Source organism: Rissa tridactyla, chromosome Z, assembly GCF_028500815.1.
Source record: "Rissa tridactyla isolate bRisTri1 chromosome Z, bRisTri1.patW.cur.20221130, whole genome shotgun sequence".
Lineage (NCBI taxonomy): Eukaryota > Metazoa > Chordata > Aves > Charadriiformes > Laridae > Rissa > Rissa tridactyla.
In genome coordinates, this window is record NC_071497.1 from 49,075,418 (window position 1) to 49,091,134 (window position 15,717).

The 15,717-nt window shown below is 38.6% G+C and overlaps 1 protein-coding gene across 1 annotated transcript in view; it reads left to right on the plus strand.

Moving 5' to 3' along the window:
* The window catches only part of TRPM3 (transient receptor potential cation channel subfamily M member 3), a 415,507-nt gene that overhangs the window by 327,988 nt on the left and 71,802 nt on the right, over nt 1–15,717 (plus strand). Inside the window, exon 8 of the mRNA XM_054184768.1 lies at nt 2,811–2,934. Within this exon, the coding sequence (XP_054040743.1) occupies nt 2,811–2,934 (124 nt within the window). The remainder of the gene's footprint in view (nt 1–2,810; nt 2,935–15,717) is intronic.

Sequence of the window (15,717 nt, forward strand, 5' to 3'; positions counted from 1 at the left end):
TATTGTTTCTATTTCTGATTACAATACTTCAAGTTTTTCATCTCACAAAGACATTGAACAGGCTTGCTGTAGAATTGCAGACCAATCAGATGTTAAAAAAAAGTACTTTGTAAGGCTAGAAAACTGCATAAATCAAATGATGACAAGAAGAAATTTCTGAGCAGTGGTACTTTGACAGATGTGTACCCCTGTAGTTAGGGAAACACTTTTTTTTTATACTTAAAAAAAACCAAAACCTCACACAGAGTTTGCTTTAAATGCTGTTTAAACTTATGATATGATACAGTTTCTGAAAGCTTTAATTCAGGAAAGGAAAGTGATGGTTGCTTACAAAGCCTCAGGACTTAATTCTGCTTTCAGTCAATGCTTATGAAAGGAAAAATCTCTTGCTTTCTGTGTGTGTTAGCCTGAGAGACAGCCAATTTCTGAAACGAAATTTCAGGTTTGGATTCTACGCTTTTTTTAAGGAAAACTAAGTTATGATAAGAAAACAGGATGGTTTTCATCCCAGGATCTTTGGAAATGTTTCCTGAAGTTCTCTAATTTCAGATTCTTCCAACTATGTATTTTTTCATATACTTCATGTACTTTTCATAATTTTGCTTATACTTCACTTTCATGCATCACTTCCAAATGAAATTTGAGCTTTATTTAAATCCCTTTTTAGCTTCTCCAGTTGGTAGTTTTAGGAAATTTGTTCTTAGTGATTAACGCCTTTTTTCTCTCTTAGTTTGAAGGATGGAAAATTTCATAGTTCTGAACCACTTATATTTACAGTGATAGCTCCTTTCTGCACCATTCTGTTAAAAGCAGCCTTCTTGATTAAAGCAAATTTCCAACTTTTTTTTAAAGAGCCTAAAAAAGGGGCTTCAGAATTTTTATCCTATATGACCTACTAATCTGCAGCTCAAAGTAAGTTAGTGCTTTTTGGGGTGTCAGCCTTTCAAGTTGATTCTCTTTAACGTGGACTGAATCTACATTTCTACCTGTGCTCTGACATCTTGTTTCATCTTCCCATGTGCTAGCAACATCCTTACTTCTATACAAGACGTCAGGTTATTTTTCTTCTAACCCCCACACAGAAAGTCCTCTGCTGTCAGATCTCATTGCTGCCCACCAAAAGGGTTGGGCTTTGAACTCATTGTATGTTGTCTTGTTATGAGGGAAGCAAGTCACGCTGTTGGGAATGAGTGCTTACACAGTGAGTGAGCAGTAATGCAGTGTTGTTGCCTCTCCAATATCCTAGGGAAAAGCACACCTGGGGCCTCAATGAATATAAGAAGTACAGAGGTAGACTGTCCATTCAAGAGGAGTCTATAACATAGTAGAAGACAACAGGAGGAGCCAGGCATAGAAAGAACAGTGATTCACAGCATGGTCTAAAACCCCGTGTAAACTCATTTTAATCCAAACACGTTAACAGATGCCATATAGGCATCCTTGTGAAGTGGAAGTCCTACTCAACAGGGATATTTACTGTCAAAGTCAAATTTAGAGAGTAGAGAACATATGCACTCCATATGCCATGCCTTCTATATTCTCCTATGCACCTCTATACCTCTTTCCCACTCCCATTCATTATGTCTTCTAACGTTATATTTGCTGTAGGTATAAAGACTAGATAGTTAAATCATATTTGAAATAAAATTATGTAATGAATGTGCAGTCTCACTTGGGCGTCCTTGCTGGAGAGAAGTACAGGCAACTTTTACCAATAGTATGAAATAAACCGGGGTTTGGTCATTGTTCTCCCAAAGCAGCTGCCATAAGCTAACAATGACTTTTAGATACTGTGCTGCTTCTGGTAATTCTTCGCAGTTGCTGCAGGGCTAAATCTTTGTTTATCTTCTGTCATAAAATATGAGTTATGAAGATGCTCTGATTTTCATTCCCCCAGATGACTGTCAATGACTTATCCTGTAAAACATTCTGACTCAGCAAATATGAAACACTCTAGTTGTCATTTTTAAGTGAGAAAACTGCTATAATGTAGAAGCTTTCACACATCAAAGGATACAGATTCTAAATTTGAGCCCATTGTTTTGTAAGACATTAAGAACAGCAATGTTTCACCCAGAACAGTCCTGAGGAATAGGCTTTTTGATATCAAGGGGGAGGGTTCAAGTACTGATATTCCATGTAATATTACTATTTATTTCTGCTGTTAGGCCATTTTTTGCAAGCACTAACATTAGCACTGAGGAGGAATATAAAAAATGGTTCCTCTTTAAACTCCTGGAAGATCAGCATGAACAAAAGCAAAATGGTTTCTTTGAGTGAAGTCAGGAACAAAGAAATGTTTTTGTTTGTTTTCTTAGCTGATCCTGTGCAGCATCAATAAGTTGAGTTGAAATTGTTGGGATATTCAAGCTAAAATCAAAAACACCAACACAAATATTCCCACTTTCATAAGGAGAACTCTGAATTGAATGCTGCTACCTCACTGACAGAAAGCAGTCTTCAGTTCACCCAGAAGTGTTGGTCTCCCTCAAATCCAGACTGTCAGTGTGGTTCTTGTTTTTGCTAGGAAATCCCACAGAGCTGATAGTTTGAATGACCTTCTGTCATGCAATATGTGGGAACTGAAATAAAAACTTTGGAGATGAGGGACCCCGACATGATAAATGTGTTTTTCTAGATCAATGTTTTCCAATTTATCTCTGATGGTTTCAGCAATTCCTGTCCTTCAAACTTGTCCAGAGAAACCCGCAGTGATTTGTTGTCTAACTCTTGTTTTTTGACCCTTGGCTGAAGTTGCAATATTCCCTCGTATCTGTTTTTCCACCTTATTTTTTCTTTTTGAATTTCAGACTTATCAACGAGTCTTTGAGGGACCAGTTGCTAGTTACCATACAGAAGACTTTCACATACACCCGAACCCAGGCACAGCACCTCTTCATTATCCTCATGGAGTGCATGAAGAAGAAGGAGCTGGTATGTTCACACTTTCCTTAGAGGCAAAGAGAGAGCTCATTGTATTGTTTTGATCAAGGCTTTCAAGTGCCTGTTGAAGGATTTTAGAAATCTGATCACTGTGATCCAGACTCTAAAAGGATATTATATCATGCTGACTTTGCTTTGCTTTAGTCTATATTTTCTCATTTAAAGTGATTAATACGACAGATCTGTTCCCTTTGTAAATTCCTCTACATTTCCTTTGACAGGACAAAATCCAGGTAGTAAGGTATGAATATTGCTGCTTTTCAGTCATCCTCAGGCATATCATGTTTAAAATTCCACATCATTCAACTACAGAAAACCTCAGAAGGAAGCATAATTATCTATCACTGTGATCATATTTTAAAGATGCTGTAGAGTTGCAAAAGTATCACTAGGGCTATTATTTTATTATGGAGATGTGTGAGAGGTAAAGAAAACAGCTTGTCTGCAAAGCTCCTATGCTGCAGTAGCAAGGCTATCCCTTTAACACATACTTACACTTTCTTGAAGAACACAAGACCTTTCAACAATTTCTGGGAGCTCCATGAAGTTGCTTTTGCAGAAGCATTTTTGAAGCAAAATCACATTGTAAAAAAACTTGGGATTAAAATCCAGGGGTTTTTATTTCTTACAAGCTGACTGAATAGACACACTTCAATTTTGTAGCTTAATCTTTCTTCTAAGCTTTGTTTTCAGTTCATATTGCAGCTTCCTGCTACACTTTGTGTAGGGTAACTCTCAAGAGCAAAGACTGACTCAGCTGTGTTATAGAAGTTTCATTTTCTGAAACTGTTCAAGTTTTTTTGTGACTTCATCCTCTGTAATGCGTTTTAATTTCAGTTGAAAATATGGCATAGAGTAATTAATACCACTGGAGGGGAACAGGGAAAAATGGTTAGAAAGTGTTAAAAGAAAAGGCTGCCCTTCTAAGCAGAGCTACGCAAAACAGAAGATACTTCTTTATATGGTTTAACTTGCCAAAAGCACAGTATTCTCTTCAGTAACCAGCTGTTCATGCATCCGTCAAAAAATGGTCAGCCTTCCTCATACTTAACTAATAGCTTACAAGCACCACCATCACCTGGCATATATGTTGGACAATGGCACAGAGGAGAGGATCCCAAGGGCAACCGTTCAGGGAAGACATGGGAGCAGCATGCAGTTCCGTTCTGCCATTGCAAAGTACATGGCTGATGGAACTGAACATATAGCAGTCCCTGCTGTCTTCTTCCTCCCAGAATCAGAGTTGAAACTGTATAGGAGACTTTAAACATCCTTTAGCTATTCACAAGCAGTCAGTGCAGCCCATAGACTAGTCAGCCCTTCCCTAGGTGAACTACATCAAGATAGAGAGTTATTTTTTTCTTTCTTTTTCATTTTATTTTCCCCTCCAAAATCTCCTTTGTATTAAAGACTCACAGAAAAATATGATTGTGCTACAGAAATACATTTGCTATCCATTTATAATTGTCAAGATGTACCATGACCTCCAGGGGACTTGAGTTTGTTTTACATGTGTAGTACATACATGCATCATTCTACCTTAATGCTGAATTTTCTGTAACATTTCTTATCAATGATTAGCAGAGAGAACCTCCTTAGGGAAACAGAATTAATGCTTTTATGCCCATTTCTGTTAATGTAATAATAATAAGAAGAAGAAGAAGAAGTGCATATGGGACCTAATTGTGAACCAGTGTTCTGCATGCAAACATAAAAAACATACTTAATGAGAGAAGATAGAAGAAAGGACTGAGGAAGAAAAGGAGACAAAGAGGGACAGAAAAAGGGAGGGAGCAAGGGAGGTGGGAAGTTAGGAAAAAAGAATAGAAAGTAAAGGCAGACATTGAATTAAGACTGGAAAAATGCAATTCTGGGTTGTTCCAGACATCTAAACCCAGAATTGGTTGTCAGGCTTTGAACAAACTCTGCTACTGCAAAATTAACTGCGAAGTTTTTGTCTGCAGTATTCACATCAAGATTTATATTCCAAGCAAGTCTGTGCATTTGTGACAAGGTTCTTTGCAGAAATGTAACCTTTGTCACCACTGATATTCTTTACCTCCATGTCTTGTGAAGAGCTATTAGCCAGGAGTTTGCCTGAAATTATGTGTTCTGTATTTGAATTTATACCACTAACCCAACCATATGTAAAGGGAATACATTAAAACTAATGTTTCTCTGTGGTACCTCAGTTGTACTCAGTGTTAATTTTAACAGTGGTATCCTAGAAAGGTTTTATGTCTGAGGTATGGTTGCTAGGCTAACGGTGTCCTTTAAGACTCATAACTTTGTATGTGAATGTAAAAGAAACATGATATTCATAACGATGAAGATAGCATTGACAGAGGAGATGGATGACCTTGGAGACATGAAGTGTTACCAGGAACAAGTGGTGACTTCACTGGTTCTACAAAGCCACATCTTCTATATTTCCACATCTGTCCCAGCTCTTGTCCTTCCTAAGGCTTGACCTTCTGATTTGGTTGTGCATAAGACAATACACTGCTTGATGAATAGACTCCATCAGAGAATCATAGGATTGCCTAGGTTGGAAGCGACCTTTCAGATCCTCTAGTCCAACCATCAACTGAACTCTGACAAAAACCATCACTTATCTAAACTGTATCTCTAAGGACTATGTCCACCTGTCTTTTAAATACCTCCAGGGATGGTGCCTCAACCACTTCCCTGGGCAGCCTGTTCCAATGCTTAATAATCCTTTCAGTGTAAAATTTTTTCCTAATATCCAATCTAAACCTCCCCTGGCACAACTTGAGGCCATTTCCTCTTGTTCTGTTGCCTGTTACTTGGGAGAAGAGACTGATCTCCACCTCTCTACAACCTCCTTTCAGGTAGTTGTGGAGAGTGATAAGGTCTCCCCTCAGCCTCCTTTTCTCTAGGCTAAACAATCATTAGTCTGATCTCATCTCTTCATAAAGAAATAGAAGGAAGATACAAAAGATTGTCTCGGAGCGCTCAGCAGCAACCAAGCTGATCATGGCTATTTTCCCTAAGTTCATGGTCAGTGTGCCTAACTGCCTGACTTTGTGGCTGCTGAATTCATAGGGAACAAAGCAGACAGTGCAGGAGAGGCTTGTAATATTACAGTGTGCTGCTACACAATTAAGTGCAAACAGGGTATAGACAGGAAGATGGTCTTGTAGTAAAGTGCATAAATACAGATGAATCACAGATGTGGAGATAGAAAATCAAATGCAAGTTAATCTCTGGAAAGGAACAAAAAGCTGTCTGAAATAATTTTCCCCACCCTACCTACTTAGAATGTGTAAAAATACTGGCATCTCTTTTATAAATTTGAGATAAGTGTGGTGGTCAGGGAAAAAGTATAATCATAACAAAAATTACCCCCTTCACAGCACACCAGATTTTTCAAATTCTGACATTTTTAACTTCACTCTTAAAAGAATGGTATCTGAATTGTATGCCTAGGGATCATCATGATTATGACATTCAATGTCGCATTTATTTAATAAAGTGTAGGTTCATTTATTGAATAAAACCTGAGCACACAAGCTGGATGACAAGGTGAGGCCATAGCAGAGGAGAGATCTAAATCTGTTAGGTTTGCAAGACAGAGCAAATTCCAATTCTCAATTTAATGAGTATTTTCTATTACATCGTATAGTTAGCTGTGTTGCTACTGCAAGCATCAGAGTTTATATTCAGAAATGTATTTGAATGAAGGTGCTTAATGAGGTCCATGGTATAAAAATCTATTTAAAATTAGGTAGACTATATATGCAGGTCTGTATACATAGCTGTAGATTACAAGTGTAGGAAAATGTTTTTTATATAATTTATGGAGATTGTATACTGTTACATTTACATAGAATTCTTAAAAAAAACTTTATGCCAAGAAGTTCCTAAAATAGGAACATGAAAGCTCACCAAACCTAAGTGGGCAGCAGGCAGTATTGTAAAGTCCAGTCCAGACTTTTTTTCCAAAGGCACCATGAAAACTTTTTTGTATGTGTTCCCATCTCCATCATGCAGCTTATGAGAAGCTAAAACAGCCCATTTGATGACACCTTGTCCACCACTAAAAAATAAAATTAAAAAAAAAAAAACGGAGGGGAGGGGGAATTTTAGAAAAGAAAGAAGAATTTTTTGCTTTGGACATTCGCATTCTGTATCAATTAGTCCAAAGCGATAATAAGATGGAATTCCATAAATTAAAAAAAAAAAAATATTTGTAAGTAGAATGAGACAGTCTTCAAGGGTGATTTTTTATCTTTCATTCTATTATGGTTGCCCTGCTGATCTCAGAATAGAAAGAGCAGGTGAGGGCACTGTCTGGCAGGGACATTTCCCACTGGAGCTCAGCCCCAGAGTCACGTCAAGCATGGAAGGGAACCCCTCAGATAGCAGACTGTGAGAGTTCACTTCAGATAGTCCCTGAAAACACGTTATGTTGGGTTATACTTCAGAAGTCTGTTTCCATCTGTGCAAAGGAGTATTTATTTCTGTCTCAGTAAATAAATTAACCTTATTACTTACCCTTAAAGACAATAATTCTGGTGTTCAAGTTTTCTGACAAACACAGGCTGCTCCATTCTTTTAGGAGTACTTCATCATTTTGCTTAGCTTAGACTGGCACGTTGCTGGAGTGCTTTGTTGACAAATCACAATGTGAATTTCTCAGAAGCCAGAAAGAGCTTCCCAACAAGCTGTGTGGGTCCATCTGTGGAACTTCTTGGGGCGGGCACAAGGAAAAGCCACTTTGGCAAGCCAGATAAGTCCATGTCCCTGGAAACAATCACACTTGTTGCAGTGGTATACATTCGTCGTAAAACTAATGCTTCCAAAATAATGCTTTGCGAGTGAATAGACCTAATCTGATATCCATTTAATAGAAAAGGCATTTGCCGTGAATCAGGATAGGTCCAGTCTTAGTACCTTAGTAATCAAAAAATGGCACATTAACATCAGCAGTAAAGACTGTGCACCACCTGCTGGTTAAGTTTGTTTTCTTATTACTAGCATGACCATTTTCTGCTAAATTTGTTTCCTTGAATATTTGAAGGCTCAGTTACCACATTAAGCAAACTGATAGTGTCATTACCTACCACTGCATTACAAGAACGGTTTGCAGAATGGGCACACGTTGGTGTGCATCCATGAATTCCTGGAACTCATTTCGACAAAGAGGCGACAGACATATTTAATTAGTTTCTTGCTAAAAGAGAAATTATAAAATCCCATCTCTATCTCATGTCAGCAAGTAATGGATATTTTTATCTTGCCTCTCCTTTTCTCTGTTAGTCCTGTACCTCAGTGTACGGGCACTGTGATTAACATAATGTCTGCTTAGGGACAGTGGAAACCTCACTTCTGCATTGTGTTCCTGGGTGTATATATATGGTAAATAAGTCGTTCCAGATGACTTCATGACTAACTTGAAACGCTGGTGCTGTCAGATTTAACAAAGCAGGTGTCATGCTGAAGTAGCTGGGTGCATTGAGCTGAGATCAGGACAACCTGCATTACGAACGTTCTTATTCTGTTTTTCCTTCAAAGAGAGATGGATGCAAATTGTCCAGAAATGCACAGTGCATGAGTGGGCTGTATGACAAGGCTAACATTCACACCCCAATATTATCTTACTAATGCAGGGCTTAGACTCAGCTTATTGGTTACTTACCCAAAGCACCCAAAGCTGTTGAGTTTAAGCAGTTTCTTTTCTATTTGGACTACGAATGAGACCTATTCATCTTCAGTGGTTTCAGTTACGTCTGGCTGAAATGGCTGGAGCAAACCTGTCCATGTTTCTGGAAGAGTTTATACTGGGAAGAGTTTGACCTGATCATATACTGGCTGCAAAAAACATTTTCAGCTGGATGTGCAGGTTTGGTAAATTACTATGCTAATTAAACACCATCTGCAACTGCTTATTAGCATACACATAGATATGTTTTGAATTAAATATTAGCTAAATCAGATGGACTTTTAAGAATTTACCAGCATATTGTCTCTTCATTTCTTTGGCCCTTCCTAAAGGTTAAAAAGTTCATTCAGATCCTTTTTTTTTAAGAAATTTGGCTTTGTAAACAAATAAATAATTTCAGCTAATATTTTCTAATGCTGATGGAACCTTTTTTATAGAGGAGGCAGAAGAGGGATTGGTGACCTCTCAAACCGTAAAAATCAACTGTAGTTCCTACAGGAGTATAGTTACTGTGAACAGCGTGTAATTTGGCAGTAGAGATCTGGAGCAGGAAAGCATCATGTAATTACTGGCCTGCTCGTTGCTGAAACAACCCTTGTCTCTCCCATGGAAACACTCTGTGAGATTTCCAGCGAAAAATGTACTGATGCTAATTAGTCCTCTGCATCCAAATGGAGATGCCAGTCCTCTTTAGCAGTGGCTGTAGCAACTCTCCCAACTTTGATGAAGGTTAAATCTCCTACCCAGTCAGTGCAAATCAATAGGATTAGTCTAGTACATAGGCCCTACCTCGGTAGGTAAGCATTAAAATGATAATTAAAAGGTAGTTTTAAATTCTGCAAACCTCATTTGATTTCTTTTTGCTGAAGAGATAAAAACATATTTTGTTTTTTCAGCTGCCAAGAAGTCAGATAAAGTTAGCTGGGATTTGCTATTGACTCCACAGAGAACAAAATCTAATCCTAGGACTGGGTTTTTTATTTCAGTGACTCAGAGAACAAGCTCCACAAGCAAGGCCGCTATATACAAAAAGAAAAGAAAAAAAGAAAAAAAAAAAAAAGGCAAAGGGACAAAGGCAGCTGTTGTAGTACACTGAAGCCTTGAAAAGCTTTTGATCCTACCAGCTGCTTTTCAACTGCTGTCAGATGAGGTAGGGCTTCTTCTTACAGAAAACACAAGAATGTCAGACTTACTGTTGAAGCCGAAGTGTGCAATTTAGGCAGTTATTTGGTCCATCCTGAACCTCTTCTGTGCTATCTTCAGCACAACTCTGCAGAGACCAATATTCCTTTTGTTGCTTACATTCAGTAAGTAGACATTTTCTGGTTTATTTTGTGCATACTGCCTGCACAATTATCACAGATGGAGTGACCTAGTACTGCGAACCTCTTTTCTTCCTACGTATTCTGTGATTAAAATTGCAGCTACAGAAATTAAATTTAGAATGTTTCTTTTCCCTTTAAACATATAAGCTTGTGAAAACCTCCATTACCCCATTTACACTGTTAACAAGTCATTCTGGGAAAGGCACCCTGAATCATTATACAGTTCTGTCAACGGTCCCAGTAATGGAAGTGAAGGCAAAACAGTACTGTGTGACACAGCAAATATAGACCAATTTTTGCAATCAGGGAATTGGAAGACCTTAATGCATTTTATAAACTCCACAATACTGTTCAGAAACCTTTCTTATTCCCTGGCTCTGTTGTGTCTGGGGAGTTGTAATTTCTTTTGCCTTTCTTAGAAAATACAATTACTGTTACTGTGACCTCAGATGGGGCATGGAGACCCATTCATTACCGCTGTAATATCTTAGTCATATATGAGGAGCTCCCCGTATGAGATGCAGGTTCTGTGTAGATACAGCAATAACTGCAAATTTACTGTCCTGTAGGAATATCTTACACTAAGTGAGATGTCTTTTCCAAATATTAGCTACTTAGGCTCACCAGCAAACTGGCTAGGAAACTAATGGTTTGTGGGTGTTTTTGCTGCTTGATTTCTGTGTTCATGAAGGTGTTGTCAACTTAATACACAATAGGCATACACCTGCATCATCTATAGCAAAGCAATCTGGGCATCCGTGTACTTTCACGCTATTTGAAAATATGTTGCAAAATTTAAGATGGAGCAAGAGTCCCCGACTTTTAATACTGTTGGCCACCCACCCAACTCATCATACTTCCTTCCAAGATCAGCATTTTCAGTTCAGATTAGAAGACATATGTGAGTCCTACATACAACATTGTTTAGGGCAATGACTTGCAAGACATAATTTTTCAGTATATACAGCAGTGGGAATATCAAACTGAATTCTTGTTCTCTTAAAGTAACAGAATATTAGGTCTATCCATCTCAGTGATGAGCTTTTTACATCAATCATGGCTTTTTTATTAAACTTTGCCTTGAAAAACAATTCAGCTTTACATTGGATGGTTTTTACAGAAATTGTCCTACCCAGGACTGTTAGTTTAGCAGGAGAGCAGAGGCGTTGCAGATCCAAGGATAGGTGCCAAAAGGAGCCCATTAATTCAAGAGTAAAACTGTCTAAGACTGTGATTTCCTGCCAGTCCTTAGAGCTAATAGGAGTTGTATGAGGAGACCCACCCACATGAAGACCAGATACAACTGTGACTCTAAATGTAAAACAAATCTCAAATGGTATGCACAAGGGTCTTACTCAGAAGGTCAGACACACACAGATAGAAGTTGCTTCCAACTCCTCCAGTCTGTGGCGTGGCTGCCTGCTCATCTGTCAGAAGAAGAGTGCTTTCTGGAAAAAATACCCATTTGATGGAGTTACATGGGAGCTAACATCTCCTTTAAAAGCATTTTATTCAGGCTTCTCCTGAGGATGTGCTGGAACACAAGTATGATTCTTGTCAGTGGATCAATGTTTGTGGATAATAACTGCTTTAGGACCAGTGGGGTTAATAAAGTCCTGTATACTAGGTTTCAATTGGTCTTAACTCCTATTACTCGGGACCCAGATGTCAGGGCCTTCCAGGTGATAAAGCTTCATTATTTTATTCACTGTACTACTCATGTCCCTTTCTACCTATTTAAGTCACTTTATGTTTTCAGAAGTAAATGGATAAAGGTAGTTTCTTGTCAATACCTCCAAGAACCATCTCTACAGTACAAGAGGTGGAGGAAATTAACTACATCACGTGTACTCCACATTTCTTTCTTGAATCAGGGTGATGGAAAGGCTCATATTGCACCAATGTTTGAATGAAAATGCCTATCTCATCACCCAAAACCATTTCTCTCTTTATGGCTGTTCTTAACCAGTTCCAATGCTGCAAGTCTACATGGAAACACATCCGTGTTTATATCACAGTCTGTTGATGTACACAGCATGGTGATTTAAAGGACAACATCTGAATTCTATTCTCCTGCTTATGTGATTTGTGACTTACAATTTATATTTACTCATGTTTCTTCAACTTTAAAATCAGGGACTGGTATTTCACTGCCTGAATAGAGTGATAAATGGCCTCATGTAACAACAGCATGAAACCTGTTGTATAAGGGAAAAGGATTGTTGTCAATGTTTTTACTGCCAAAACTTATTTTAGGTCATTTATTCCACTGGAAAATATGCATATTCCATTCCAAAAAGGTTGACAGGCTGTAAGGCTTAAAAGGTATGTGCACGTTATAAAATATACAGCTTTTTACCTGGGACAGAGCTGTGAGATTTCCATAGCCTTTTCTCTTCAGTCATTTAGGGGTTGACACAGCGTCTCAGCCTTGAACAAAAACTACTAATTACAGGGGAAGCCAAACGTTTACAGTAATTTCTGTCAAATGAGTTTCTGTGCACCTCGATGGCTCCTCAATTGCAGAATTTCTGCTTTTCTTATAGGCACTGATTTTTTTTTGTTTGTTCCCTGCTTCCTAATAGACAATGAGTCTATGGCAAATTATTGGATCAAAGAAAAATGTGAGGTGTTGCAGTGCTGCCACAAAGCAGGAGATGTAAAATTTTAAAACTTTACAACCAACATTCAAACTTCTCCCCTCATATCTGCTCCCTTTTATTTCCACATTTGGAATTATTTCTTAGTCCTCAGAATAGGAGACCACTTAGTTTAGTTTTTCCCTAAACATATTCTCTCTAATATTTCTATTCCTGCATTTCCGCTTATTTGGCCATCCCCTTTCTTCTGCAGTATTACCCATTGACTCACCTGCTCACTTTGATCTTTGTTATGCCTCCACATCAGGCAGCTTTTCCCTTGAGTTAAACAGGATTATTCATTGCAACAAAAAAGGAAATGCTTTTCCCTCTTTATCTGAACCATTTTGAGGCTTTGCATAACTGACCTCCTTTAATGTTTTATTTTATCAAACACTCATTTTTCTTTTCAGGGTAATTTTCCTCTGAAATATTCAGGTAGGCCTAGCTAAATTATAAATGTCAACATGTACTCTGGAAGGAATTGCCTATTTTTCTGAACCAACCCATGCTCTCAAACAGGAGAGTTTCAGGTTGTGTTCGCAATTGCATCTGTTTTTTTTGTAGAAAAGGGAGATTATTTTACTTATGTAACTGAGATACATCTAAACAATTTGTGTGTTTGTCAGAGGTGAGATTTAAACACATTCAAAAATTTTCTGGAGGTAGCAGAAAGAAAATCACTTTCAATGAGTTTTAAATCACTGTATATTTTCTCCCAATGTCATAGTGAAATGATAGTGAGAAACATCTCCATCTCTAAAAGCATGAATAATTTGCAGCATTCGTAAAATGCTATGAATACAGCATGTAAAGAGAGCACTCTTGGATGCTTTTTCCGCTCTCACCACTGCTACCGTGTTTTTTTCCTCTGTCTTCAGTCATCCATTGCCTAGTCAGCAGGCACTGTCAATCTGAGACGTAGAGAATGATTTTTCTTCTTCATCTCTCATCTCCTTCATGACAGAAGGTGGAACGCCCTTCTGTGCAGGTGTGCACTGCATTCTTCCTGCTGATTTGGTGGTGTTTCCTCTCTCTCCAAACAAATAGAAGCTAAAAATCTCATCTCACTCTTCTAACCCTGAAGTGGTTGAGGTTAACCCTACTGTAAAAAAAAAATAAATGATCACATGTAATAGAATATTTTAGAAATACTAAGTGCAGACTAATGCTGAATAGCTATTCAAATTTAATCCTGGGCCCTTATACTGGCCTTGAACAGGAGCTCTTCCATCTCTGTGGAGTTTTCAGAATAAGTCCTAGAAAAAAAGTGGTGTGGCGGAAGAGAAGGACTCATTTTTGGATAGAAAAAGCATTAAAAGAGGAGCTGAATATGCTGGTAGTTGGGAATAATTTTTATGTCCTGTGATTAATTTCACTAAATGCTGTTTTAAACTATTACAAAACAGGTTTTTTTACATTAATTCCCATGCTATGACCTGGCAAATTTGCAGTTAATGGTAATGGTGGCTTCTGACCCTACCTATTGCTCTTGCTTCTCATTTTAGGGTAAAACAAACCTCATCTGTATAGAGAACAAACCTGTTCGCAGGGTAGCAGCTCATACTGCTGAATGCTTATCATTTATATACCCAGCTAGGCCTGAATATAACAAACTGTGAAACAGCTATGCTGGCTTCAAAAGGAGTCTATAAGGCAAAACAAATTTTTGTGTCAAGGTATTTCCTATAGATCTATATGACTTGCTCATCAGGGAACTAGAACTGCTTCTGGCCTGTCTTCTGCTGGAGTCCTGCCCTCTCCACACATGATAGGTCTGCTTCCCCCAGATTAGTAAGGGATAGAAATGTGAACAGTTATTGAGGAACCAGGCAGGGAAACAAATTGTAAGAATTCAGAAATTTGGCGATTAGAACGTATTGCAACCTGTTACAACCTGCTCCTTGTCCTCCTAAGTATCTTAGTGCTCCTGCCACGCCGGGGGTTGTCTCACTGATGACTTCACTTGCTTTCTGTTTGACCGCATCTTCCCTCCTCAGCATCTATTTGAGATATCCTCTTCTTCACTGGTCTTTTATTTGGGAGCTGCCATTAAAGAGACCACATTAAAGAGACCACATCTGCATATAGACAGCTGTGACTTGTTTTTCTAAGGTAACCCTGCATTTACATGCATACAGAACTTGGGACATCCTAAGGAGCAGTGTAATATCTGTGTCTCTCAGTGTGTGAATAATTTCTGAAAGTCTATTTGGTATTCACTGCTCTCAGGTAAGACAGTATTACCTGACTTTGCCTATCAAAGCGCAATGCGGTATCAGTGTGAGGCAGGAAAATGACAGAATGCATCATATTAGGTTAAACTGACCCTGCTGAGCCAGAAACTACATAGAGGAAAGGGAAAGAGAAAGAAAAAGTAACCTGTCAAACAAAAATGGGGGTGGCGTTAACAGAAAGCAGAGCTGTTTTAAAATGAATGCTTTTAAAAAAAAAAAAAGAGTCTAAGGTCAGACAATCTCTTTCCCTTACTCCCCACCGCCCCCACAACCTTGCTTTCTATTCTGCTTCTTTTTTTTCTCCATCTCTTTGATTTTTTAGTTGCTTTCTACCTACCCTGCCTGAAAATTAGTTTTCGACCCTGCTGGACTGTAATTATTGCTGGCAAGTACCACTGTGTGCTGCAATCATTGTGCTTGCAGAGAAGGTCTGTTTTGGCTCAGTGATTTCCTAGGAAGAATTAGGACACAGCTATGTTCTTTTCCTGGAAGTTAATCCTGTTCGCATTAAGATATTTCAGTAAAATCTGCAATGAGGTACAGCGAAGTCCTTTCCAGATCGTTGCAGGGAGCGGGGTGTCTTCCCCTGTTTTTAAGGGCAAACCTCATCCATTTCACTCAGGCAGGTTTTGTGGAGGCAAATGAGACATAGTCTTGTGACACAAGGGTTTGGCTGGTGGGGCCCAACCACCTCCTCCTGAGAGGAGCCAGGCAGAGCTGATGGTCCTTGCCCAGCTGCCCCTGGATTTAGAAGTAGCTTCTATCTACTGTACTTTGCAAGTAGATCACTATGAGCATATCAAAAGAAATCCAGGTATTTAGACTTACATTTGGCAAGAATCTGGATGCCTATTAACACTGTTTTTGCAGGGTTTTGGTGCAACCTT